Source organism: Aulostomus chinensis, chromosome 9, assembly GCF_037954235.1.
Source record: "Aulostomus chinensis isolate RoL2024-O1b breed Wild chromosome 9, RoL_Achi_v1.0, whole genome shotgun sequence".
Lineage (NCBI taxonomy): Eukaryota > Metazoa > Chordata > Actinopteri > Syngnathiformes > Aulostomidae > Aulostomus > Aulostomus chinensis.
Window position 1 is genome coordinate 1273908 of NC_141328.1, and position 26010 is coordinate 1299917.

The 26010-nt window shown below is 49.0% G+C and overlaps 3 protein-coding genes across 3 annotated transcripts; 1 reads left to right on the forward strand and 2 right to left on the reverse strand.

Annotated features, from left to right (window-relative positions):
• The first annotated feature begins 11 nt into the window (after window positions 1-11).
• Window positions 12-4534, forward strand: lhfpl4b (LHFPL tetraspan subfamily member 4b). The gene is made up of 7 exons (XM_086212972.1): window positions 12-247; window positions 879-1099; window positions 1788-1992; window positions 2312-2391; window positions 3151-3298; window positions 3379-3414; window positions 3511-4534. Exons 2-6 carry the CDS (start codon window positions 881-883, stop codon window positions 3405-3407), a joined length of 681 nt encoding a protein of 226 aa, XP_086069098.1. The 5' UTR covers window positions 12-247; window positions 879-880; the 3' UTR covers window positions 3408-3414; window positions 3511-4534.
• A 270-nt stretch (window positions 4535-4804) lies between these two features.
• pcsk1nl (proprotein convertase subtilisin/kexin type 1 inhibitor, like) lies at window positions 4805-8810 on the reverse strand. Its single transcript, XM_086212971.1, has 5 exons — window positions 8720-8810; window positions 6606-6861; window positions 6113-6350; window positions 5936-6034; window positions 4805-5492 (listed from the first exon to the last, which is right to left on the reverse strand). Exons 1-5 carry the CDS (start codon window positions 8771-8773, stop codon window positions 5108-5110), a joined length of 1032 nt encoding a protein of 343 aa, XP_086069097.1. The 5' UTR covers window positions 8774-8810; the 3' UTR covers window positions 4805-5107.
• A 1384-nt stretch (window positions 8811-10194) lies between these two features.
• Window positions 10195-23143, reverse strand: LOC147255321 (synaptophysin-like). Its single transcript, XM_086212973.1, has 8 exons — window positions 23053-23143; window positions 20614-20679; window positions 19759-19883; window positions 18910-19108; window positions 17596-17787; window positions 16560-16775; window positions 16305-16385; window positions 10195-12729 (listed from the first exon to the last, which is right to left on the reverse strand). The coding sequence occupies exons 1-7, from the start codon at window positions 23068-23070 to the stop codon at window positions 16320-16322; spliced, it is 882 nt and encodes a 293-aa protein (XP_086069099.1). The 5' UTR covers window positions 23071-23143; the 3' UTR covers window positions 10195-12729; window positions 16305-16319.
• Window positions 23144-26010: the final 2867 nt, after the last annotated feature.

Below are 26010 nucleotides of genomic sequence, written 5' to 3' on the forward strand. Positions count from 1 at the left end.
GTTGTTGTCGGGTAGAACCGCGAGAAAACCGTCTGTCACCTCTCAGATTAAAACGTAATCAAACTCCTCACGTCGTCAGCAGTGTCTCTGCAGTTCCTGTGATCGCCGGCGGGCGTCGCTCTTCGGCCTCCGTCTCCGATCGCGACAGTGGGACCGCGGCGCCGTCCTCCTCCCTCCTCACCCGGCGGCCTGCAGCAGGAGGCGGCCTCCATCCTCCCGGCGCCCCGGCCCTCGAGCTCACCCGCAGGTTCGTGTCCGACTCTTTTGTCTCTGTCCGCCGGGACGGTGAGAGCCCGAGTGAATAACGGCGATGATGTCATCACCAGTCAGTCTCGAGCTGCTCCGCGTTTTTAGAGTGTGTGTGTGTGTGTGTGTGTGTGTGTGTGTGTGTGTGTGTGTGTGTGTGTGTGTTCATGCGGCTCCATGTTCATTTATGCTATCTTTTATTAATTTGTTCCAGTTTGACGGATTTATCTGCGCGTTTTAATTTAAATCTGTCAGAAGAGGAACATCCGGGCCAGGAACGTCAGACTCCAACGTTGCACAGCGAATATCATGACGTCACATTTGAACTGACAATTCACTGCTGCTGTTTGACTATAAATTATTAATTATTGATTAACTGTCGATTGACTCCTGGGCTCAGTGAATCTCTGCAGTGTCACTGCGCGTAAATCAACATGGATGCTAAAACGATCTGCTGCTTCCTGTTTACTGTGAAACAACATCCTGCCCTCCACCTGGGCCATCCTCTGTTGCCATGGTGACCATCGGGGTCCTCAGCTCCAAGCAGCAGCAAATCTTTCTTCTAACCCCACCCCCTCTCCTTCTTTCTCCCTCCGCCTCTCTGTCTCCGTCGCGCTCTCCCCCCTCTGCAGTCATGACAGCGTCCCCCGCCCTCGCCGACCTCTCTCGTCTCTATCAGACAGAGTTTGTGCGGAGCGCCCGGGCCGTTGGCGTCCTCTGGGCCGTCTGCACGCTCTGCTTCGCCATCATCCAGGTGGTCATCCTGGTGCAGCCGTCCTGGATCGGCACCACCGACACGCGCCATCTGGGGGTGGGGCCAGCCCCGCCCAGTGGTACACTGGGACTGTTTGAGGTGAGATGTCCCTCTCCTGGTCACCAGCTGTCAATCATAAGACAGGACCCTTCACAGATTCTCTGGTGACATCATCACTGTCTGACGCGTGTGTCACGGTAACTTCCTTCTGCTGAATCCTGATTGGTTCACAATGTTGCATCACTCAAATATTAGAGGAGGTCATGTGAGCGGTGATCGTTGTGCTGGTGTAGGCCAGGCAGCATGTGGTCAGCAGGAACACCGCTTAGCAGGTTAGCAGCAGGTTAGCAGCAGGTTAGCAGCAGGTTAGCAGCAGGTTAGCATCAGAGAGGCCACAGACAGCTTTGTTGCCACAAACTCAAACATCGACCCTACAATGGCAGGTCTCCACGGCGCGACATCTACAAATCAGACATGAAGAGCAGAAAATACACAGCTGATGACCTGCACCAGCTCCTGGTTTCTGTTGACTGACAGTCCAGTCTTGAGGGAGTGACCCCGCATAGCAGCGATCGGCATGCAGCACTCTGATACGACAGACAGGAGGCGCCGCCCTGTGGCGCAATCTGGTACTGTAGTAATAGACGCACGAACTTCATCGGATTTATGTAGAAAATAGACGCCGCCTGGTGGACACCAGTCACTGCTGTCTCACACACCTTTGTGTGTGTGTCTGTGTGTGTGTGTGTGTGTGTGTGTGTGTGTGTGTGTGTGTGTGTGTTGTTAGGTGTGTCTGGAGTCGGACTGGCCCGTCCCAGACTGTCGTGGTGGTCTGTCCAGTCTGTCCCCCCTGCCGTCCTTCCAGTCTGTGGCAGTCTTGGTGGGCGTGTCTCTGTGGGCCGTCTGGACCAGCGTCCTGTGTCTCTGTCTCTTCAGGTTCTGCAGCGCTGCCACCGTTTACAAGATCTGTGCCTGGCTGCAGCTCACAGCAGGTCAGTGCTCCTGGTTCTAGTGGTACTGGACCAGTCCCACCTACTGAGGGGATCCCCAATCTACTGCTGCTCAAAGTGGTTCTACTTGTGGTACTGTTAGAACGACTCGGACTGGTGGTAGCAGTGCACCAGTGTCTACTGGGACCACCAGAGGTGCCACTGGTGTTACTGGTACTTTAAGTGCCTATGTGCCAGTGTTCCTGGGCCTCTGCCCTTGAGGAACTCATCCGAGATTAGGAAGCTGAAGGGGAGTGGCTTCAGTGCAGGCACACTTCAGTGGGGCGGAGCTTCAACTTGTGTTCCTCTGGCGTGTCCTCAGGTTTCTGTCTGGCGTTGGCGTGTCTCCTGTTTCCAGACTCATGGGAGAGTCCAGAGATGAGGACTCTGTGTGGAGACTCGGTGAGTAACTGAGACCCCTTTATCAGTCCTGTATTGATCCTGAATTGGTTCAGTATTGATCCAGTATTCATCCGGTATTGGTCCGGTATTGATTCAGTATTGGTCTGGTATTGGTCCAGTATTCATCCAGTATTGGTCCAGTATTCATCCAGTATTGGTCCGGTATTGATCCTGTATTGATTCAGTATTGGTCTGGTATTGGTCCAGTATTCATCCAGTATTGGTCCAGTATTCATCCAGTATTGGTCCGGTATTGATCCTGTATTGATTCAGTATTAGTCTGGTATTGGTCCAGTATTGGTCCAGTATTGATTCAGTATTGGTCTGGTATTGGTCCAGTATTCATCCAGTATTGGTCCAGTATTCATCCAGTATTGGTCCGGTATTGATCCTGTATTGGTCCGGTATTGGTCCAGTATTCATCCAGTATTGGTCCAGTATTCATCCAGTATTGGTCCGGTATTGATCCTGTATTGGTCCGGTATTGGTCCAGTATTCATCCAGTATCGGCCCGGTATTGGTCCACTAATCATACAGTATTGGTCCGGTATTGATCCTGTATCGGCCCGGTATTGGTCCACTAATCATCCAGTATTGGTCCGGTATTGATCCTGTATTGGTCCGGTATTGGTCCAGTATTCATCCAGTATCGGCCCGGTATTGGTCCACTAATCATACAGTATTGGTCCGGTATTGATCCTGTATCGGCCCGGTACTGGTCCACTAATCATACAGTATTGGTCCGGTATTGTTGTCCAGGTGGGCAGCTTCTCTTCAGGGAACTGCTCGGTCCACTGGGCCTACATTCTGGCCATCTTGGGTGTGTTGGATGCCGCCATCTTGGCCACACTGGCCTTTGTTCTGGCCAACAGGCAGGACGCCCTGCTGCCACCAGACAGTAAGGAAGGTGAGTCAGTAGGCAGGGCATCATGTAGGGGGCGGAGCATGAAGATGAAGTTTACTGAGCTTGTGTGTGTTTGTGTGCAGTCACGACGGGGCTGCTGATGTCAGCGTAGTCACCAGGTGAGTCTTGCTCATCTTCTTCTACTTTCTCTTTAAATCTTTACACAAACATCTGACTTTCATTTTTCTTCTTCGTCTGCTCATCATCCTCGCCAGCACCTCACTCTTCCTCCCTCCTGGCAGCTTAGACATCATCACCTGAGAAGATAAACGTCATGCGGGCAAAGAAAAGCCTCGATCACGTGACTCACCTGAAGGTTCCTTCTCAGTGTCGCTTCACTTGTTAATGTCTGTTTTGTTTCCATCGTGGTGTTGCAGTGGAGAACCAGACGTCTCTGTGCTTTTATGTGAATTTAATCTTAAAGGAAAGAGAAGTTTTATTTTGTCTTCATGAATTTGTCAGTCAATAAATGTGGAGAAAAAAAGGACAGGTTCTCCGACCAGTGAGGTGAAGTTCTGTCAGTCACATGATCCAAAGGAAGCACGGAAGAGTTTGAAGAACCACAGTCGATCCGCGACCAGGAACCCGTCAAACACACGCGGTCGTAACAGCTCAGGTCAGGTGACTGACGAGGACCTGCGGTTGTTACCTGACCAGGTGAGTCACTATGGAATGAAAGTAGAGAAGAGTCACATTTCTGAGGTTCAAAGTTGGCAAAACGTCTGTTTGAGGTCACTGAAGGGCTTCAGTCATGTGACCTGGCCTCCCTCAGCCAGCGGTTCCGCCCAGCTGATTTGAGTTTGTAGACATTTTTTTTCCTCTGAGGAAAGACATACACAGTTGATACACAGGAAGTGATGTCATAGAAGGAGACAGGCAAAGTCAAGGTGGTGTATTCAGAGTTTAATTCGGTGAGAGACGGGCGGACATGATCACAATGAAGCTTAAGTACATGAACACAACAGGAACGAACCAATCACAGAGCTCATGAACCGTCGCCATGGTTACTGACACCGTCTATCAGCTGCCTGCTGTTTCCCGAGTCACGCTGGCGGAGGAAGGAGAGGGGTCGGGCTCGTCAACAAGTCCTGATCTGCATCAGATCCTCTAAACAGAATCCCTTTGGAAGGACTCATGGGTAACGTAGTTTCCTGTCGAGCCAACAAGCAACAGCACAGACAAACTGGTTTCCTCAGACGCTGAGCGGAGCTGTTGGTTGGCTCATTTTATGCTCCTGGGGGGAAAATTTGCTTTGAGGGTTATTGTGTTGACGGCCTCGCCCATCATAGATGGGATGGGTTCAATTATAATAAATCAACATGATCCTGAATTAATGACATCATGATGGTGATTCGTACGAAGTAGGAATCATGACTCGCCAGGTCTGTCACCATGACGACAAGCTAACAGCGTTGAAATGCTGGATTTATCAGTGGAGTTCTGATCAAACAGGAAGTTGGACGCAGTGACGTGTGGCTTTCTCAGAAGAGATGAAAGACACCATTGATGTCACCTGACGGACGCCGCCTCGTCGACGTGGCGGCGACTCCATGTTTGTTTAGTCTGAACATGTCTGCAAGCATCGATAGAAACGATGGTCATGAGAAGATGGATGGACATGAAGAGTAGAAACCAGAGCTCCCAGTTCCACCAGTCAGCCATGAAACATCAACACCATCTTCAGTCAAGACCAGATCCCGGCCTCTCTCCTCCTCCTCTTCATCACATCTTCATCCTTGTAACGTTTCAGCAGAAGCAGCAAGAAACAAAGAAATGTAAAAATAACAAAAGCAATAGAACTCTCTCCTCCCTTTACTCTCTCATGTACTCTAGAATCTGATCCATTAGAACTTTGGGGTCATAGGTCAGGACGGCTCTCCTCCTGCGACTCCCATGATTCAGTTCTCCCATGGCAGTGGTTGCCATGGTATCAATGCGCTTCATCCTCTGCAGCCCAGCAGTTGGGTGGAGCCTCTCCTCCTTTTCCTCCTCCTCCAACCTCTTCACCCTGAGCAGTGGGGGGTCATTGCTGGGTAAAGGGGCAGCCATGTCATCGAGGGACCGGCGAGCTCTCCTGTGGGCGGGGCTAGTAGTTTCAGGAGGGGTGATAGACAGGTCCCGCCTCGCTCTGCGTCCAGAGGATACCACGGGGGTGTTATCAGGACCAATGCTGGACAGTATCCTAGCAACCAGACGTCTAAGGAGGAGGAGACACAGGTAAGATTAGAGCTGGAGACATTCCTCATCAGCCTCTCTGCCTGAGGTGGGGCGGGCCCATAATTGAGTGGCAGTGTTTACACTGTCAAATACTGATCCACTGTTGGCGTGTTGCTGGCTCCGCCCCCCACTAACGTGATGTCTCAGACAATTGTTTGTGACCTCAGTAAAATTGTCAGTGGAAACAGAACTGCGTCCCGTCAAGCAGCAGGTTTCAGAGCAGTGAAGAGTCGGTGTCTTGCTCTGAGCTCACGGAGTGAATGGGTGCGTAGCAGCGTCGTGTGGCGTCCTGTTTGACCCTGTCGGTTCGAGTCATCAGGGCTTTTCCAGTCCAGCATTCAGAACCTGAACCACTCGTTTCTCACACACACTATAACAATGACACGTGTGTCTTGTGTGTCTCAACACGCCATGTGCGATCACCTCAGGATGTCCTGGTCTCGGTTCAGTCCAGATGGACCTCGGCCGGCCTGCTGAAGTCTCGCCCTCTCCAGCAGAGCCTGCGCCACCTGCGGCTCCAACCTGCAAATCACAGGTCAGAGTTCATGATCACAAATGTTGAACCTGAGAGTCGGTAAGAGTCCCCACGCTGGTCGTCACCTGTCCAGCAGCGCCGGCTGAGGCTCCAGCAGGGTCCACCAGGCAGTTGGGGGCCTCCCCATACTCAGGCCACGGCCTGTCTCATCATAGTCTGGGGGGGCCGGGCCCTGGAAGTCCCCCGCTGGCCCCTGATCGTCCTCCACATCCTCCTCCTCCTCGATGACCTCCACATCTCCTGGGCCAACCAATCCTGACCTCTCTGCCTCGTTCAGGAGGCGGAGCAAAGCAGCCAGGTATGCTGAGGAGACACGATTCATTCACTCTCTCACAATAAAATCAGTCACACACGCAGCGTTTCAGATGAAGGACGTCCTTTGATGTGGCTCGATCATGAGTACCTGCTGTTTGGAGAAAAGGTTGATGAAGGAAACGTGCGATTCAAGACAAAAGTTTGACAATCAAATATCTTGAGAAAAACTGATGAATTCATATTTTTGAAGGCAAACTCGTTGAGATGAATTGATGAATTTGTAGTTGTGTGATATAGAAAAACCTGCTCGCTGCTCCTCCTCCTGCTCCCGCCTCTGGTCTCTCTCCACCAGTCGCTGCAAGGCCTGGTCCAAGCCCCTCCCCCTCCAATCCTCTGATTGGTAGAACAGGTTGTTGCTTCCACCACCACCCTGTGCGGTAGGATATGACATCATCTGGTCCTCATAGGGCAACAGGTCACGGAGGTCTCTGCGCTGGCGTCTGACCCCGCCCACTGAGATGTCCAGGCCATGCCCACCACCTCGAGCTGCGGGTAGAGACTGAGAGAGCGAGAGAGAGAGAAGCATTACTGGTCCCTCGCCTTCATCCACCTTCGCCTCGCCTCCTCTTAGTTTTTATTAGTTTCATTCTTCCTGTCTTTGTTTCGTCTTCTTGCTGCTGGTCATCTGTCCATCTCCTCACATCCTCCTGCTGAGTTTCTATCCTTAGTTTCGCCCTCGCCTGTTTGGACTCATCGTCAGATCGTTTCCATCTTGAAGGCTCTGACATGTTTTCCTGGCTATTTTTATTTTTATTGTGATTATTATGATTATTATTATTGAAATCTTCCTGTTTGTGTTCTTGTATTTCTGTGGGTGGAAGGACTTCCTACTTTTGTCTTGCCGCCTTCAGGAGCTCTGATGATGATGAAGATGAGGAAGATAATTATATTGGTGCTCTCAGGTTTCTGCTAGAAGTGACGCAGCTTTAATTTCCTGCAGAGCTGTTTGTGTCTGTCTGGTGGTGGCGGCGGCGGCGGCGGCGGCGATTTATGGCAGTTGCATCACTGCGACTGGTCCAGGAGGAGCTTTAAACTTTGTGAGGTTGAAACATCTACCAGTTTCCTGCTCTCACCCACAGTCACGAGATCTGGGTCCAACTCACCAGATTGCAAGCACAGGCAACCAAACAAGGTTCTCATCTGTGAGGAACCAAGAGTGGTACCAAAAGGTACCAGTTCAGGTGGTCCAGGCATCTGGTCTGTAGGGAGGTGTTCCAGCTGCAAGGAGCTGGACTCGGGATCAGGTGGAGGGAGCACTTCAGGATTCTCCAGTCAGACCTGGACCATGAGGCCAGAGAGTTAGGGTTCTGCTGGAGCCAGTACGTCCAGAACCCAAGATAAGAGGGTGAAGACGGATGTGCCTCCAGAGAAGCACCGCTGCTGTCATGTCTGGTCTTTGATCTGTGGCAAGTGATGAAGAGTCAGCTGCTGTGATGTGGTGTGTTTGGGTGGAGACGAAAGAGGCGGAGCTCCAGCCACATCCAATGATGATGTTTGCAGGATCACGGTGCTCCTCTATGTGATGTTGTCCTGTCGGGAGGTTGAGACCCGGACACTTTGTTCATCGCTCCTGGAAACACCGAGAGTGGGTGAAAGTGCTGATGAGGAGAGCGAGTCATCGCCATGGAGACTGTGGAGCCGCTGACGGGATCACGGCTTGTTAACTTCAGCGGAGAGATGTGATGGCAGCAACAGCCGCCGCTCGTTAATGATTCACCTCCCGCAGCCTCAGGAGACCTCAGATATACAGCCTGGTTGCTACAGTAACCATCTCCTGTCACTATGGTGACCAGGGCTGAAAGGATAGGATCCTCACACACACGCGCACACACACCGACACAAAAACACACACACACAGTGATGCGCACACGACACACACACGACACACACACGACACACACACACACGCACGCACACCGACATACACGTACACTGACACACACGGCACACGCACACTGACACACACACACACACACACATGCACTGACACACACACATACGCACACTGACACACACACACGCACACACACACACACACACACACACAAGCTGTCCTGTGAAATGGAGACAACCAGACGCCTGCCTGTCCTTGGAGACGACCTCCTGGAGGCACACCGACGTGTCTCAGAGGCTCCTGATCAATAAATCGATCAGATAAAAAGTGTCACAGAAACCAGGACAGCCAGATGGGCAGGTGGAGGAGCAGCAGCGCCATCATCCTAGGTCGCCATCAGGTTACCGTGACGACACCATAGCATTGATGCAGGAACATACAGCAGACATGTAAACAGCTGTGTGTGTGTGTGTGTGTGTGTGTGTGTGTGTGTGTGTGTGTGTGTGTGTGTGTGTTGGCCTACCTGAGCCGCATGAATCAGAGTGGTGGCGAGCAGCAGGAGGCTGAGAGACGCCATTCTGCTGACTGAACGCGCACTGATGTGATAACATGGAGAGAGGAAGGAGGGCGGGAGGGAGGAGGTGCTACACTGATGAGGAGGGAGGGGCCATGTAATGTTCAGAGTCAAGGGAAGGAGACATTGGGGGAACTAGGAGGGAAGGAAGGAGGAGCTACAAGGAGAGGACAAGGGAAGTGATTTAGTAAAATGAGAGGGAGGGAGGGAGGGGAGAGTGAGATTTTTAAATTTATGAGAAATGTGTATCAAATTTCCTGTAATTGATCTGTCAGACAGTTTTTAACTTGTTGTCATGGCAACAGACCTGACGAGTCATGAATTCCAATTTTGTCCAATTCACCATCACAACGTTTTTACTTCATCATCATTTGATCAGTTTATCACAACTAAATCATAGTCGATCAGTCTCCATGGATGTCACGAGAGCTGGGATGATGTCATGACCCCGACACGATGACTGGGATGATGTCATGACCCCGACACGATGACTGGGATGATGTCATGACCCCGACACGACGCCAGATCAAAGGCTGTCACATGACAGTCACGCCCATTCCTCTTCCAGATGTTGGCCCCATCCTTCTGCCAGCTGATCTTCAGCTCCAACCTTCCAACTTTTCATTTACTGAACAGAATGAAAGTGACATCATCAGTGAGGATCCGGAGGTCACGGACGTCTCCCGTCTTTCAACATCACGCGCGGTCGCTCAGGCGACCTGCCTCATGTTGATCACCCCTGGCTTGTGTCCCAGTCACTGTGGCCCACTGATCGCTCCTCCTGACCCAAAGCCATCTGGAGGCCCAGTACTGCCAAGCAGCGAGTGACCCTTCCGCCATGAGCGGCAGCAAAGCCCTACACGCCACTTCAGTGGGCTCGCATCGAGCCTTCTGCTCGACCAGCTCCTGGTACTTTGACGGCTTCCGCTTGTTGCCTCCTCTGCGCGCTCCTCCCAGGGAACTGTCAGTTCTCACAGGAGCACCTGCGGCAGCAGGATGCCTGCCTCAGGGAAGTTGGCGACTGGAGACTTGAGCTGCTTGCCCAGGTCAACCCAAGGTCCCAGTCCACAGCCGAGGGGAGAAGGCCAGCTGCTGGTCTGGGCTGCTCTCCAGCCTGACAAAGGCCACGTTCCTCTTGCCCAGTTGTTGCATGCGACTGTTGAGTTTGACTGTTGTTTTTGCCACAGCTTTGGAGACGGTACCGCTGTCAGATTCAGCACCTGGTCGTGCCGCCAGCGGTAACGGCCTCCACAAGGGCTAGTAATTGACTCCTTCATGTGTTCATCAGCTCCACCTCTCCTGGTCTGGCCTTTATTCAACAGACTCTTTCATGTCATCATTTGTTGGTTCGTTCACTCCTTTCATTAATTTGTTCATTTCCTCACTAACTTAATTAATTGGTTGATTCTGTTTATTCACTCATTCATGAACAGAAAGAGACTGATGAGTTTGTTGTTTATTGAAACTTTCCACTGAATAAACACAGCAGGGGGAGGGGCAAAAGGGGGGCGTCTCCAAAGCAACAAGTCACACACACATCATCATTGTCATCACAGTCAACAGCGTCGCAATGGTTACTGATGCTGAGTTGAATATCATCACAAGGGAAGTTACGCCACGGAGCTGCAGGAGAGTCACAAGAACAACAAGAAGAACGAGGGAGGAGCTTACAGAAGAGGAAATGAAACGTAAAGTAAAACAGAGGAATGCAGGAGGAATGAGGAGAACATAAACTAGAAAAAGTCAAAAAGAGAGGCTGACACATGGAATTACCACACGCACACACACGCACACGCCTGTACAGGAGAACAGGAAGTAGAATCACACCTATCTTCAGTTATTGTACAACACAAGCGGGAAACACGTCACCATGCGGAGGAAGATACTGATGTTAAAAACAGTTTCATTTTCAAAAACTAAAAGAAATAAAAATCTACTCGAGAAGAAGAAGCATCGAGGTTTTTCCCTTTTCAGACCCAGAACTTTCCAGAAAGACAGAAATAACTCAGCCTGCCGGTGATTGGCTGAGGAGAAGACAAATAAAAACAAACTCTTCACGTCAGCAGGAATGTCCGTCAGAAGGTTTCGTTCATTGTCCATGAAGAATCACCAGCAAACTTCCTGGACAGGAAGTCAGGCCTTGCCAACTCCAGCTAACGCTAGCGACTGCAACTCTCACTAATTAATGGTCTGACTGAGGATTTTCTACAGTAGCAACATGATTAACTGCATACTTAAGTTTATGTACTGTGTCAAATTTGCAGCTGAACCTGAGCGTTTCCCTCTCAGCTCATTCCAAAGAAGCCAACGTTGGGGTGACCTGCTGCCTCCTGCTGGTTTGGAGACAAAGCGCTAGTCTGCTCAGCTCACCTACAGTTTCTAAAGGAGCGACAGCCATCCAGCACAGGCCGTCTCCAGTAGCAGCTGCTAAGACGTAGTTCAAAGGACGAGCTCGCTTTCAGTCAGTTGTTCAGCTTCATCTAAGATTCCAATGGCTACACCTTTGGGCACAGGCTGCACACGTCACAGTTAGGCTAACACAACTGTTAGCGCACCTACTTGCAGCGGGACAGGAGTCTAATTCCAGTGGGTTTATCGACGCTAAGAAGCCTGCATCCATGCTAATGTTGATGTAAATGTTAGAAACACTACTGGGGCCTTGTGGGGCCTTGAGGGCTTGGTCTTCAGGTGAGCACGTGTGCCGAAGGGTACAGCAGTTTGGCGCTTGTTAAATGCTTTGCTATGATCCAGTGTTTAGCTAATGCTAATGTTGCTCACCTGACAGCTATGATGAATGCTGGTTAGCTTGCTCAGTTCTCCATCCCATTGTCACACCAGTTTTAAACTCTAGCCTTATTTATGTTATAGTTTTGCTATGCTAGCTGCCTGGTCACTGTTGCTGACCTACTTTGTTTCAGACATCTATGGATTTTGACCAAAGTCATGTGACGCTGCTGAGGAGGAGAAATATTAGCAGGTAGGAAGTGAAGTTTGCCAGACATTTCCACTTTATACCAGAAGAAAACCCACCTTCTGCGTCTCTACTGTAGTTTCCCCAGATAGGTTCCAGCAGGGGGACACAGTTAGCAGTCGACTGGCAACAAAATGACACAGACCTGATTAGGATGCTAAATGTTCGATGTGTTTAGACGCAACAACGTGCAGTCGACTAATTTCGTCTTGTTTTGACTTTGAAACTGAACAGACGGACATTTCTGCCGCGTAGTCTCGTTGCCACTGTGAACCGAATGGAGGAGCGCCGGGAAGCTCACAAACAGCTGAACGCATATTCGTCAATAACACATATAACGCTAACTGTAATGACTGGAGCCATTTTGGATCCAGTTTCTTCCCACCGTTGCCACAAAGAATCCAGACTCAGCTCACTGTGTCCAGAATGACATCACTTCCTGCGTTGATATTTACATGCAGCAAGACAAACAGTACACAGCTGGGAAGTGATGATGGTTGGAATCTGGATCTTTGTGACAGGGTGAACCCAGTCTGAACAGCGTCATGGTGGGCCAACAGAAGCCTGGCCTGGGAACTGGTGGGGGCGGGGCATATCAAAGGGTGGGGCAGATGATTGGATTAGGACACATGAATAAACATTTGATTGACTATTTTAACATCTGTTCAAAGTGATATCTATACAACACAAACATACATTCTCTCCACGTAGTTTAATCTTGAAGCTTTTTGTTGGTCAGTGTTGTTTGCTTGTTTGTTTGCTTTCCTTGTTTTGGTGTTTTGTTCAAGCTGTGGGTTTGTTATACTCTCTTTTTTAACATCATACACATAAATTCAATATAATGAAGGTCTAAACTCCCCTCCACCTTTCAATGTCATTCCCCTCTCCCAAAACCTCCCACCACCCCACTCGTAAACTGCAGACAGACAGGAGTGTTGCATTGTGGGTAGGTTGCAGGCGACCCACTACTGGTTCACTCCGATGCTTTCTGTGAAGGAAACAGGTGGACAACAGCGTTACAAATATGTTGAAAGCTAAATTGATGTTTCCAGACATTCGTCCAGAACCAAAGACTGAATGCAGGTCGAAAGGTCCTGAGGGGCGGATGTACGGGGTCAGCGCCAATATGGCGGCGAGCCACAGTGGATGAGAGCTACAGGTGTGTGCAAGCAAGGTCGCCCTATTGAGCCAAAAACCCACTGACCTGGAGACAGTCTGTCAAATAATTAGGAACCTATTTTCTGGTTTTAGGACACGGTCCTGTGCCACTATGTGCACCTGACGCTACTTTTATATGGAATCAGGTGTGGACCTGGTACTCTAGGGATGAAGATTCAGGGTTAAGTTTTCGCTTCCAGTGTTTGGCACCTGAAGGTGCGTCTGGCAGAATGAGAGGAGGAGAGGAGGAGAGGAGGAGAGAATGAGAGGAGGAGAGAATGAGAGGAGGAGAGTATGAGAGGAGGAGAGAATGAGAGGAGGAGAGAATGAGAGGAGGAGAGGAGGAGAGAATGAGAGGAGGAGAGAATGAGAGGAGGAGAAAATGAGAGGAGGAGAAAATGAGAGGAGGAGAGAATGAGAGGAGGAGAGAATGAGAGGAGGAGAGTATGAGAGGAGGAGAGAATGAGAGGAGAGGAGGAGAGAATGAGAGGAGGAGAGTATGAGAGGAGGAGAGAATGAGAGGAGGAGAGTATGAGAGGAGGAGAGTATGAGAGGAGGAGAGAATGAGAGGAGGAGAGGAGGAGGAGGAGAGAATGAGAGGAGGAGAGTATGAGAGGAGGAGAGGAGGAGAGAATGAGAGGAGGAGAGTATGAGAGGAGGAGAGAATGAGAGGAGAGGAGGAGAGAATGAGAGGAGGAGAGTATGAGAGGAGGAGAGAATGAGAGGAGGAGAGTATGAGAGGAGGAGAGTATGAGAGGAGGAGAGAATGAGAGGAGAGGAGGAGAGAATGAGAGGAGGAGAGTATGAGAGGAGGAGAGAATGAGAGGAGGAGAGTATGAGAGGAGGAGAGTATGAGAGGAGGAGAGAATGAGAGGAGGAGAGGAGGAGGAGGAGAGAATGAGAGGAGGAGAGTATGAGAGGAGGAGAGGAGGAGAGAATGAGAGGAGGAGAGTATGAGAGGAGGAGAGAATGAGAGGAGAGGAGGAGAGAATGAGAGGAGGAGAGTATGAGAGGAGGAGAGAATGAGAGGAGGAGAGTATGAGAGGAGGAGAGTATGAGAGGAGGAGAGAATGAGAGGAGAGGAGGAGAGAATGAGAGGAGGAGAGTATGAGAGGAGGAGAGAATGAGAGGAGGAGAGGAGGAGAGAATGAGAGGAGGAGAGAATGAGAGGAGAGGAGGAGAGAATGAGAGGAGGAGAGTATGAGAGGAGGAGAGAATGAGAGGAGGAGAGGAGGAGAGGAGGAGAGAATGAGAGGAGGAGAGTATGAGAGGAGGAGAGTATGAGAGGAGGAGAGAATGAGAGGAGGAGAGAATGAGAGGAGGAGAGTATGAGAGGAGGAGAGAATGAGAGGAGGAGAGTATGAGAGGAGGAGAGTATGAGAGGAGGAGAGAATGAGAGGAGAGGAGGAGAGAATGAGAGGAGGAGAGTATGAGAGGAGGAGAGAATGAGAGGAGGAGAGTATGAGAGGAGGAGAGTATGAGAGGAGGAGAGAATGAGAGGAGGAGAGGAGGAGAGAATGAGAGGAGGAGAGAATGAGAGGAGAGGAGGAGAGAATGAGAGGAGGAGAGTATGAGAGGAGGAGAGAATGAGAGGAGGAGAGGAGGAGAGGAGGAGAGAATGAGAGGAGGAGAGTATGAGAGGAGAGGAGGAGAGAATGAGAGGAGGAGAGTATGAGAGGAGGAGAGAATGAGAGGAGGAGAGTATGAGAGGAGGAGAGAATGAGAGGAGGAGAGAATGAGAGGAGGAGAGAATGAGAGGAGAGGAGGAGAGAATGAGAGGAGGAGAGTATGAGAGGAGGAGAGTATGAGAGGAGGAGAGAATGAGAGGAGAGGAGGAGAGAATGAGAGGAGGAGAGTATGAGAGGAGGAGAGTATGAGAGGAGGAGAGTATGAGAGGAGGAGAGAATGAGAGGAGGAGAGAATGAGAGGAGGAGAGTATGAGAGGAGGAGAGAATGAGAGGAGGAGAGGAGGAGAGGAGGAGAGAATGAGAGGAGGAGAGTATGAGAGGAGGAGAGAATGAGAGGAGGAGAGAATGAGAGGAGGAGAGTATGAGAGGAGGAGAGAATGAGAGGAGGAGAGTATGAGAGGAGGAGAGTATGAGAGGAGGAGAGAATGAGAGGAGAGGAGGAGAGAATGAGAGGAGGAGAGTATGAGAGGAGGAGAGAATGAGAGGAGGAGAGTATGAGAGGAGGAGAGTATGAGAGGAGGAGAGAATGAGAGGAGGAGAGGAGGAGAGAATGAGAGGAGGAGAGAATGAGAGGAGAGGAGGAGAGAATGAGAGGAGGAGAGTATGAGAGGAGGAGAGAATGAGAGGAGGAGAGGAGGAGAGGAGGAGAGAATGAGAGGAGGAGAGTATGAGAGGAGGAGAGTATGAGAGGAGGAGAGAATGAGAGGAGGAGAGAATGAGAGGAGAGGAGGAGAGAATGAGAGGAGGAGAGTATGAGAGGAGGAGAGTATGAGAGGAGGAGAGAATGAGAGGAGAGGAGGAGAGAATGAGAGGAGGAGAGTATGAGAGGAGGAGAGTATGAGAGGAGAGGAGGAGAGAATGAGAGGAGGAGAGTATGAGAGGAGGAGAGTATGAGAGGAGGAGAGTATGAGAGGAGGAGAGAATGAGAGGAGGAGAGAATGAGAGGAGGAGAGAATGAGAGGAGAGGAGGAGAGAATGAGAGGAGGAGAGTATGAGAGGAGGAGAGTATGAGAGGAGGAGAGAATGAGAGGAGAGGAGGAGAGAATGAGAGGAGGAGAGTATGAGAGGAGGAGAGAATGAGAGGAGGAGAGTATGAGAGGAGGAGAGTATGAGAGGAGGAGAGAATGAGAGGAGAGGAGGAGAGAATGAGAGGAGGAGAGAATGAGAGGAGGAGAGAATGAGAGGAGAGGAGGAGAGGAGAGGAGGAGAGTATGAGAGGAGGAGAGAATGAGAGGAGGAGAGTATGAGAGGAGGAGAGTATGAGAGGAGGAGAGAATGAGAGGAGGAGAGAATGAGAGGAGAGGAGGAGAGGAGAGGAGGAGAGTATGAGAGGAGGAGAGTATGAGAGGAGGAGAGAATGAGAGGAGGAGAGTATGAGAGGAGAGGAGGAGAGGAGAGGAGGAGAGTATGAGAGGAGGAGAGTATGAGAGGAGGAGAGAATGAGAGGAGGAGAGTATGAGAGGAGGAGAGAATGAGAGGAGGAGAGAATGAGAGGAGAGGAGGAGAGGAGAGGAGGAGAGTATGAGAGGAGGAGAGAATGAGAGGAGGAGAGTATGAGAGGAGAGGAGGAGAGGAGAGGAGGAGACCGTAGAACGTCACTGCTGCTGATCAAATCATCCTGACTTTTTATTCACGATGTTGCTTTAAGGAGACAAATGACTTCATCCCACCTGTCAAATGACCATCAAGGCAGTAACATCAGAGCCCTGCAACTCACCCACTTTCTGTCTGTTCACATCTGATTGGAGAAGGAGGTGGGTGCCCCCTGCTGGCCGTAGCCCTGACCGTACTCTGCATCCTGCAACACAGAAACAGTATTGAGCTCCTAAACGACAGCATGCGCGTTGCTCTGACTCCAGAGTACCTACAGATGTGAACATGAGCTAAACTGGGAGTTTCCTGTTTCAAGTCTTCGTGCTATGCTAAACATGAACCAAACCTGTAAACCTGGACTAGCAGGTAGGCGCATCACCTGGTTGTATCCCTGCTGGCTATATTCAGGCTGGTAGCCTCCCTGGTTGCTGGCATATGGATCTTGTTCATAAGCCCCCTGCTGGCCGTAGGCAGCGGGTGCAGCTGGTTTCTCCTGAGGAGGTGGAGCGCGCATGAAGGGGGCAATGATGCCCGTCTCCTTGAAGACGAACCAGAGGTTTCCCGCCCACAGGACCAGATTGATAAAACCAAATGCCTGGAGGAAGAGGCGGATGAAAGGAATGACAGCTTCAAGGACAGAAAACGTTCTCTGAGATAAACAGACACGAGTGTTCTGCTGGTGTCTTCAGAGTTCTCAAGGGGTTGTTGTCTATACACACGAGCAGCTGTAGAGGACGGAGGCTGAAACCAACGTGTCTAAAATAGATACACAAGATTCAGATGAGCGTCTGAGTCCACATCGTGTTCTTCTGGAAGTTTCTATGACAACAATGTCTTGAAAAATTCTACCAGCACGACGGCTTTGCTTTCCGGTATCGGTGCTATTTGTTTGGCCTTTTTCCGCCAGGAGAAACACCTGCAGGATGTTGCCCTCGTCCTGCCCGTGGCGATGTCAGTGGTCCCCCCTTCGTCTGTCAGCAGTGAGGAAAATGTTGTTGGCTCATGGGTATCCAGGTAGCACAGTGGTTGTGTTGTGCTGCCTTCTGAGGTTTGATTCCCAGTTTGGTTGGGCATCCGCGCTGACATAATTGGCTGTGTCATGCTGTCAGAATGTGGTCGTGTCCTGGAACAGAGGAAGGGGCGGAGCAGCGACCAGGGTGGCTTGGCGGCGTAATATTGGGGAAGAAGGCAGTGATGAGGCGATGACACCAGCTTCTTTCAAAAAAGTTTAGAACCTTTAAACTATAATGCAGCAGGGCCCAGGCCGCCTCCTCCGTCGGCCGACTAAAACCCAGATTAGCAACGTCAGAGCTGAGAGAAGACGTCTGCAACCGGACTGTTAGAAAACACATCAACAAAAAAGCACATCAGACAGCCCAGCCCTGCGGGGACATCCAGCCCGGAGGGTGTCTTACCACAGAGGTGTTGAGTCCGGACATGACCGGGTCGTGGACCTCACGGCAGTGGTTGTCCTTAACATTACAGGCGGTGATCATGGTGATCACATAGTCCGGATCAGTCGCCCTCTTCACATCGGACAACCCTTTAGCCCAGGCCGCTGAACTCACCAGCCACATGAAGGCGAACACACCGGTCACCCCCAGGTCCTAAACACAAGGAGGGAGGAAGTCTTCATGACAACAGTCCAATCACATGGAGGTGTGTCAAAGGCCAGAGGAGGAGAAGTGACTTCCCAAATGTTTCATCGCTACAAGACCTTCTCAAGCTCCTGAGGACCAACAAGTGACGACTCCATAATTTAGTTCCTGCGTGATTTGACTTGATCTCCTCTGTCTCACTGGCAGGCCAGACCACATGTTGGTCCCATCTCAGTGGACAAAACCTTGCACTTTATTGTTTCCAGGCTCAATATGAGCCAGTGAAAGTGTGATGACTTTTCCACTGAAGCATATTTTTGGATTATTTGTTGTTGATCTACATCGACCACAAAAAACAAATTCTGAGCCGGTTCAGTCAGTTAGTACCAAGGGTGAAACCTCGCGGGATTCAGGGGAACCGGTTCTTTATTTCTGGTGCAGAGTGAAGGCACCATCGTGCATTGCCTTCGTGGGTGTTTGCCCCCTGAAGTAACTGTGCTTCGTTGGATAACTTCAAAAACAACCGAGGAAGTTTAATTTTCTCAGTTTGCAGAGATTTACTAAGTGTTTCTGGTTTCCTTTTAACATTTGGTGCCAACAACCCTTTTCCACGGTGAGTTACAGCCGTTAACTTTGGCCTTGGCTTTGCTGCAGAGGACAAACAGACTCGACCTGCAAACACAAGCAGGAAGAGTCTGTCCCAGTCAGCTGAGGAGACGGGGACTGTGCCGTTGAGTCGGCAACGTCTACGAGATCAGCACAATGGAGCAAGTTACACTTCCGATTCTGATTGCACACCTTGAGTTTGAGCAGCCACCGGTGACGACCTATGACTGCTGTTGTCTGATTGGATGGTGGTCGTTGGAAGGAGGAGCTTAGTGAAGCCAGCGCTGATCTGATCTGCCACTCCTGCTACTTAGACGAAGCCGTGCAAGCTGTTTCTAGTTTTGAAATTAAATGTAGACGGTGGCAGCCTCCAGCTGCAGGTCAAAGGTCAACTCAGCGCCACAGGAGAGATGACATAGCATTTCTCCCTAAATATACTGTTGTTTATTTTACATGTCCAACAACTCGGACGACTCTGGTTTGGGTCGCTACGGCGGAGGCGGTGTGCGCGGATGGTTAACTTACGATCAGCGGGCCCTTGTTGTTCTCCTTGTACTTTTCAAAGAAGAAGACATAGATGCTGAGCGCCGCTGTGGAGTAGAGGAAGGCGAAGACACCGATGGTGACGAAGAACTCGGCCGAGGAGGAGTAGTTACCAACCAGGAAGTAACGGTCCGTGTTCCCTCCCTTACAGGTCGGAGCATCAAAATGCACCTGGTGGAGTCTGGCAGACAGAGAGGAGGGCGGAGTCTGGTTAGAGGGAAGATCCTGAATAGTCCAGTTACATCGGGAGTAGAATTCTCGTGGTGAGGACCAAGCAGTAGACAGACTTGAGCATGTCGATGCTGTTTGTCATCACTGAAAACTGAACACGCTACCACCAATAACCCGTGTTAAAGTTCCACCTGCTGGACTTGCCTAAATCTAAAGTACCCAGAAATAACAGCCAATGGGGGCGGAGTCAGTGGAGGAGACCGCAGAAGCATGGCTAACTGCTGAATGCTAAACGAGGGATCAGTGCTTTCATCTTGTGCTAACTGGCTAACAGACCAGCCGGGGACAACTGCGTCTGAACATCCGGACCCAGGATCCAGCTGCAGAGGAGCACCAGGAACCGTTGCTGACAGGAACGCCGTGAGCTGAGGAGACTCAGGACTGATTTGTCATCTCAGGCTGGAGGACTGCTGATGTTTTATCAGCCTCCCTGCTCACTTTGAAACTCGTACTTTCCACGACTACACGCTCTCAGAGCTCCGCCCACCAGCATGTGCGCCACTCAGTCTTACTCTGATCCTTTCGTTGTGCTGAGCAGAGTGATTCCTTGTTGTGACTCGCTAGTGATTTGGTGATTGGGCACGTTTTAGTTTGACTGACCTGAATGGATACTCAAACTCCACCTCAATGCTCAGGTCGCTGTCTGTCCGGTTCTTACACTCCACCGCCATCCGGAACATCCCCGAGTAACTGCCACAGGTGGAAAAGGCAAAGATGGCGAAGAACTGGAAGATGAATGAGACGGGAGAAAAGCTGTCAGCCTAGCTTGGCGTGAGTATGGCATTTTCACAGTCTTATTGTTTACACCAGCTGATCCCTGAAGCTGGTTGTCATGGCAACCACAATGGTGGACATCGCTGTGAATGCGATGGAAAGAGAGCTGCGTCACAACAACAGACGCTGATGGAGAAGAGGTTTAGACAGGATCCCTCCACCAGATTCCATTCAGAAAAAACTGTATTTTAAAATGTGTGTTAGCTTGTTGTCACGGCAACAGACCTGACAAATCGTGAATTCATACTTCGTCAAAACAACGATCACGATGCCGTACTTCAGTATTATTTTGATCGGTTTATTATAATTAAATCAGTCACAGCCACACTGGAAGCAGCTGTCGTCCAGATGCCACTGCTGGAGCTGCTATGATGATGTCATGACCCGGACATGGTGGCTGTGATGATGTCGCGGATGAACACATGACGGTGTGTGTTCATGTGCGTCCATGTTTGTGAAGGCCACGAATGTCAACTATCATTACTGTTCCAAAATGTAATTATCAGATCTGCTGAGTCATGACATCACACAGAGATGAGCTCCGTCGGTCGATGCTACCTAATAAACTCAAATGTTGTTCGTGTGTGTGTGTGTGTGTGTGTGTGTGTGTGTGTGTGTGTGTGAGAGAGAGAGAGAGAGAGAGCGAGAGAGAGAGAGCAGGTGTTGCTGTGATCAACTCACCCATTGTAGGACCTTGATGAAGCCCAGAGGAACCTTCAGCACCCTGAACTGACCCTGAGCCACCAACTGTGGAGAGACAACAGACATTAGAGACGTCTACGACTCTGTTACCTGCCAGACAGGTGAGGTGAACAGGATCGGCTCCTCCACCAGACACTGATCAAGTGTGACGTGTGTTGGCCTGTTTAACCTCCAAGGCTTAGTGACAGAATGTTGGTGGTTAAAGGAACATGTTGTCTTTCAGTGAAAGTCTCTTGTTGTCCATCGTCCTCAGGGACAGACAGGAAGACAGAGCCCCTTCGCTCGGGAGCTGAGACCCCGTCTCTGCCTGCATTAATATCAGGAGGGTTGTGTGTAGCCTTGGTGATGAATACCAGTTTAACATGAGGAGACGTTGGAGTGGTAGAATCAGACACGTAGCCGGAACTACTTTCCTGACTGGGCGCAGTGATTTGACGCAGCACCTCCAAAGCTCCATTGGAACTTGGGTCAACAGAACCAAAGGTTTGTTGAGGACTAGAAGAGCGACTGCTGCTACTGATGATGATGAGGAGGAGGATTCCTGCTGGACACACCAGCATCCTGGACCTGAGCTAGCTGATGCTAACACTTCCACCCACTACCAGCCATTGGGCTAAGCTAACTAGCCTGGACCTGAGCTAGCTGATGCTAACACTTCCCACCCACTACCAGCCACTGGGCTAAGCTAACTAGCCTGATCCTGAACTAGCTGATGCTAACACTTCCCACCCATTACCAGTCATTGGGCTAAGCTAACTAGCCTGGATCTGAGCTAGCTGATACTAACACTTCCCACCCACTACCAGCCATTGGGCTAAGCTAACCAGCCTGGACTTGAGCTAGCTGATGCTAACACTTCCCACCCACTACCAGCCATTGGGCTAAGCTAACCAGCCTGGATCTGAGCTAGCTGATGCTAACACTTCCACCCACTACCAGCCATTGGGCTAAGCTAACCAGCCTGGATCTGAGCTAGCTGATGCTAACACTTCCCACCCACTACCAGCGCCTCGTCTTCTGATGTACACTACCACTTAAAAGCTTGGCCACCTCCTCATTTACTGGTTCCTCTTTATTTTCATGACTGTTTACATTGTAGTTTCTCCCTGCAGGCATCAAAACTCAAATGAACACATCTGGAGTGATGTAGGAAACAAAAAAGTGTGAAATAACTCCAACGTGTTTTATGTTCTCGATTCTTCTAAACAGCCTCCCTTTGACTGCTGCTCTGCTCACTCTTGGCGTTCTCTCCATTTGCAGCGCTGCAGCAAAGCAAAGGGAGGCGACTTGGAGGGGCTAGAATCTAAAACAGGTTTACAGTTCTGAACAATTCTGTCTTTGCTCCATGATTCCATTGATCTGCCTCAGAGATTTGATGTCTTCAGTGTGGATCTACAATGTAGCAAGTAGCAGAAATGAAGAGAAACCCTGAATGAGCAGGTGGGTCCACACTTCTGACTGGTAGTTCAGTTCAAACTCTGGTAGATGGTTTCAGCTCCCTGGGGGCTGAGGGGAGGCAACAGGAGCCAGACTTCCTCAAACCACGCACCTGAGCACACCAAAAACTGTTCTAAGCATGCATGAATGTCAGTTTTCATTCAGCCGTACTCATACGTGGGTTCATCGGGGACAGGTTGGAGTTCATGTCTCTGGGTAGAAGACCACAGGAACACCATGAGAGCAGCGCCTCAGGGACCTCCGCCAGTTTACTGTGAGAAAAATGAACCTGATGGACCACAGGAGCAGCTGGTGGCAACCGAGGCCAAGAACCATAGAAACACATCAGCCATGAGAGCCGCATCAACCTCAGCATCACAAGCAGAGAGGTAGCCCTCCTCTTCCGGCTGCCATTTTACACACACACACACACACACACACACACACACACACACACACACACACACACACACACATATACACACACACGCGCGCGAGCGAGCGTTTCATCACGCGATCATTGTAGGTGCTGCAGAATTATTGACGTTAACCGACAATTTGCTTTTATTTCGTGCAGCGCGGATTAACCCCCCCACCACCCCCATGCGTCAGAGCGTCATCATTCATAATCTGGACTATCGACACATAGACGCACGTTTGTTTTTTTGTGTGTTTTTTTTTAATTTCCAACCTATCGATATGAACTGGATCGATATCGGTGACATCAGCATCTGTCTCCTCGTGAGCGCTCGTGACGTCGCTGGTCACATCTGCGGCCCGGCAGAGACGCTTCACACCGACAGACGAATACAAAACACTGAAGCCCCGAACCGCAACACGAAGACCCCGAACACCGACACACACGACGGCAAGACACCTCCACCGTCATCACCATCATCGTCATCATCATCATCATCATCATCATCATCATCATCATCACCGTCGAGAGGAAAATGACCAGCACATCTTGGATGATTGTACCTGATTTGCGACGTCCATCCTGCCGCCAGTCGAGACGAGAGGAGATGAGGAGGGAGGAGAAGAGGAGAAGAGGAGGAGGGAGGAGGGAGGAGGCAGCGGGGCTGGGGAGGGGGCGGGGTGCTCCACATCCGTGTCATTTATTTTTTATTTATTCCTCACTTGAATTTAAAAGCAGTTTGATTCAGAAAATTGATGCTGCATTTGAGAAGAAACAAAGAAACAAAACAGGGAACAGACCCGAGTGTCCAGTGACTCAGTGAATAAAACAGACTCGGTGTTCATGTGATCAAACACAGGAAAATATTTTATAGGCTACATATAAAATCAAAAGGGGAGTGGCTGTGATGGCGTCATCACGTTACTAGGAGGTGCTCACGTGGGATGATGTAGGTGATGATGATGCTGGTAGCGAAGGTGACTTCTGTTGGCTCCAGGCGATGAAGAGGCGCGCCAAACGTTTGACGTGAAGGGAACGCACCACTCACTCAGAAATTAACACACATTTCACTCTCACACATAGAACTGTTCTCAACAAATGTTCTCATATTACAAATAAATGTTCTCACACTGCAAATAAATGTTCTCACAGAAAAATATTCTCACACTACAAATAAAGGTTCTCACACTACAAATAAATGTTCTCACAGAAAAATGTTCTCACACTACAAATAAAAGTTCTCACAGAAAAATGTTCTCACACTATAAATAAATGTTCTCACAGAAAAATGTTCTCACTACAAATAAATGTTCTCACAGAAAAATGTTATCATATTACAAATAAATGTTCTCACACTACAAATAAATGTTTTCACAGAAAAATGTTCTCACACTACAAATAAATGTTTTCACAGAAAAATGTTCTCACACTACAAATAAAAGTTCTCACAGAAAAATGTTCTCTCACTACAAATAAATGTTCTCACACTACAAATAAATGTTCTCACAGAAAAATGTTCTCACACTACAAATAAATGTTCTCACAGAAAAATGTTCTCACACTACAAATACATGTTCTCACAGAAAAATGTTCTCACACTACAAATTAAGGTTCTCACAGAAAAATGTTATCATATTACAAATAAATGTTCTCACAGAAAAATGTTCTCACACTACAAATAAAGGTTCTCACACTACAAATAAATGTTCTCACAGAAAAATGTTCTCACACTACAAATAAAGGTTCTCACACTACAAATAAATGTTCTCACAGAAAAATGTTCTCACACTACAAATAAAAGTTCTCACAGAAAAACGTTCTCACACTATAAATAAATGTTCTCACAGAAAAATGTTCTCTCACTACAAATAAATGTTCTCACACTACAAATAAATGTTCTCACAGAAAAATGTTCTCACACTACAAATAAATGTTCTCACAGAAAAATGTTCTCACACTACAAATAAATGTTCTCACAGAAAAATGTTCTCACACTACAAATACATGTTCTCACAGAAAAATGTTCTCACACTACAAATACATGTTCTCACAGAAAAATGTTATCATATTACAAATAAATGTTCTCACACTACAAATAAAGGTTCTCACAGAAAAATGTTCTCACACTACAAATAAAGGTTCTCGCCGTGAAAAATGATCTCACACTGCAAATAAATGTTCTCACAGAAAAATGTTCTCACACTACAAATAAATGTTCTTGCCCAGAAAAATGTTCTCACACTACAAATAAATGTTCTCACAGAAAAATGTTCTCACACTACAAATAAATGTTCTCGCCGTGAAAAAGTTCTCTCCCAGAAAAATGCTCACACTACAAATAAATGTTCTTGCCCAGAAAAATCATCTCACATTACAAATAAATGTTCTCACAGAAAAATGTTCTCACACTACAAATAAATGTTCTCACAGAAAAATGTTCTCACACTACAAATAAATGTTCTCACAGAAAAATGTTATCACATTACAAATAAATGTTCTCACAGTAAAATGATTTCCCACTACAAATGAATGTTCTCACAGAAAAATGTTCTTACTCTTCAAATAAATGTTCTCACACTACAAACAAATGTTCTCACACATCAAAAATCACTTATAAAAACATTCTCACATATAAATATATCTGCTACACCTGATGTTGGACTGGTAGCAGCGTCACTGCGCCCCTTCTACCTGCCTTGTGGGTTCCACCAGATGTTTACGTGGTTGCATCCATCCGAAAGCCCGCGCCCACTCGGCCTGTCAAGCCGTCTCTGATATCGTGCACAAATTCCAGTCCATCTCCCCAGACGCTCTGATTTTCCTGCTTAAGGGCAGGACAATATTTAACAATCAAACATGGCACGTTCCCAAATGGTGGAAGGATGCTGAGGTGGTCCCAGTTCCCAAATCGACCTGCCCTGAAGGGTTGATTGACTTCAGACCCAACGCACTGACGTCCATTGTGATAAAAACCTTTGAAAAAGTTAGTGAAACATGAAATTATGAAGAGAACAGAGCCTGACTTTGATGCCTTGCAGTTTGCCTGTGGGCCACACGGGGCAGTAGAGGACGCCACAGCCACTCTGACTGTACGAGTCTAAACATTGGGAAGGTAAAGGCACACGTTCGGCTTGTATTTATTGATTTTATGTCTGCTTATAACACAACAAACCACACATCCTGGCAGAAAGGCTTGTGGAGCAATTTAACCTCAGTAACAATCTCGGAGGATGGGTCTTAAATTATTTAACCAATCAAACACAGAGTAGGAGTCAGGAGTTCCCCGTCTGACCAGACCTGCATCTCCACTGCCCCCCCCCAAGGGTCCTGTGTTGTCTCCCCTCCTGTTCATGTTGTACACAACCTCGTGTCGCAGCAGAGCAGGCAGATACTTTTGAAAGCATTCTGATGATGCTGTCATTGTAAGCCGACTCCATGGTAGAGGAACAAGGCCCGATCGTACAGGAGCTCTCAGACTGAACAACCCTTTCTGCAGATGAATGTCCAAAAACTAAAGACGT

Excerpts from the sequence above, each read along its gene's own strand:
- lhfpl4b (XM_086212972.1), top strand. The coding sequence starts at position 881 with ATGACAGCGTCCCCCGCCCTCGCCGACCTCTCTCGTCTCTATCAGACA. Across the intron at positions 1,993-2,311 it reads CTGGCTGCAGCTCACAGCAG|GTTTCTGTCTGGCGTTGGCG; the intron begins GTCAGTGCTCCT and ends GCGTGTCCTCAG. Across the intron at positions 3,299-3,378 it reads GCCACCAGACAGTAAGGAAG|TCACGACGGGGCTGCTGATG; the intron begins GTGAGTCAGTAG and ends GTTTGTGTGCAG.
- pcsk1nl (XM_086212971.1), bottom strand. The coding sequence starts at position 8,773 with ATGGCGTCTCTCAGCCTCCTGCTGCTCGCCACCACTCTGATTCATGCG. Across the intron at positions 6,862-8,719 it reads CTCTGATTCATGCGGCTCAG|TCTCTACCCGCAGCTCGAGG; the intron begins GTAGGCCAACAC and ends TCGCTCTCTCAG. Across the intron at positions 5,493-5,935 it reads CGAGACCAGGACATCCTGAG|ACGTCTGGTTGCTAGGATAC; the intron begins GTGATCGCACAT and ends CCTCCTCCTTAG.
- LOC147255321 (XM_086212973.1), bottom strand. Across the intron at positions 19,109-19,758 it reads GAGTTTGAGTATCCATTCAG|ACTCCACCAGGTGCATTTTG; the intron begins GTCAGTCAAACT and ends TCTGTCTGCCAG. Across the intron at positions 16,776-17,595 it reads CCGGACTCAACACCTCTGTG|GCATTTGGTTTTATCAATCT; the intron begins GTAAGACACCCT and ends CTCTTCCTCCAG.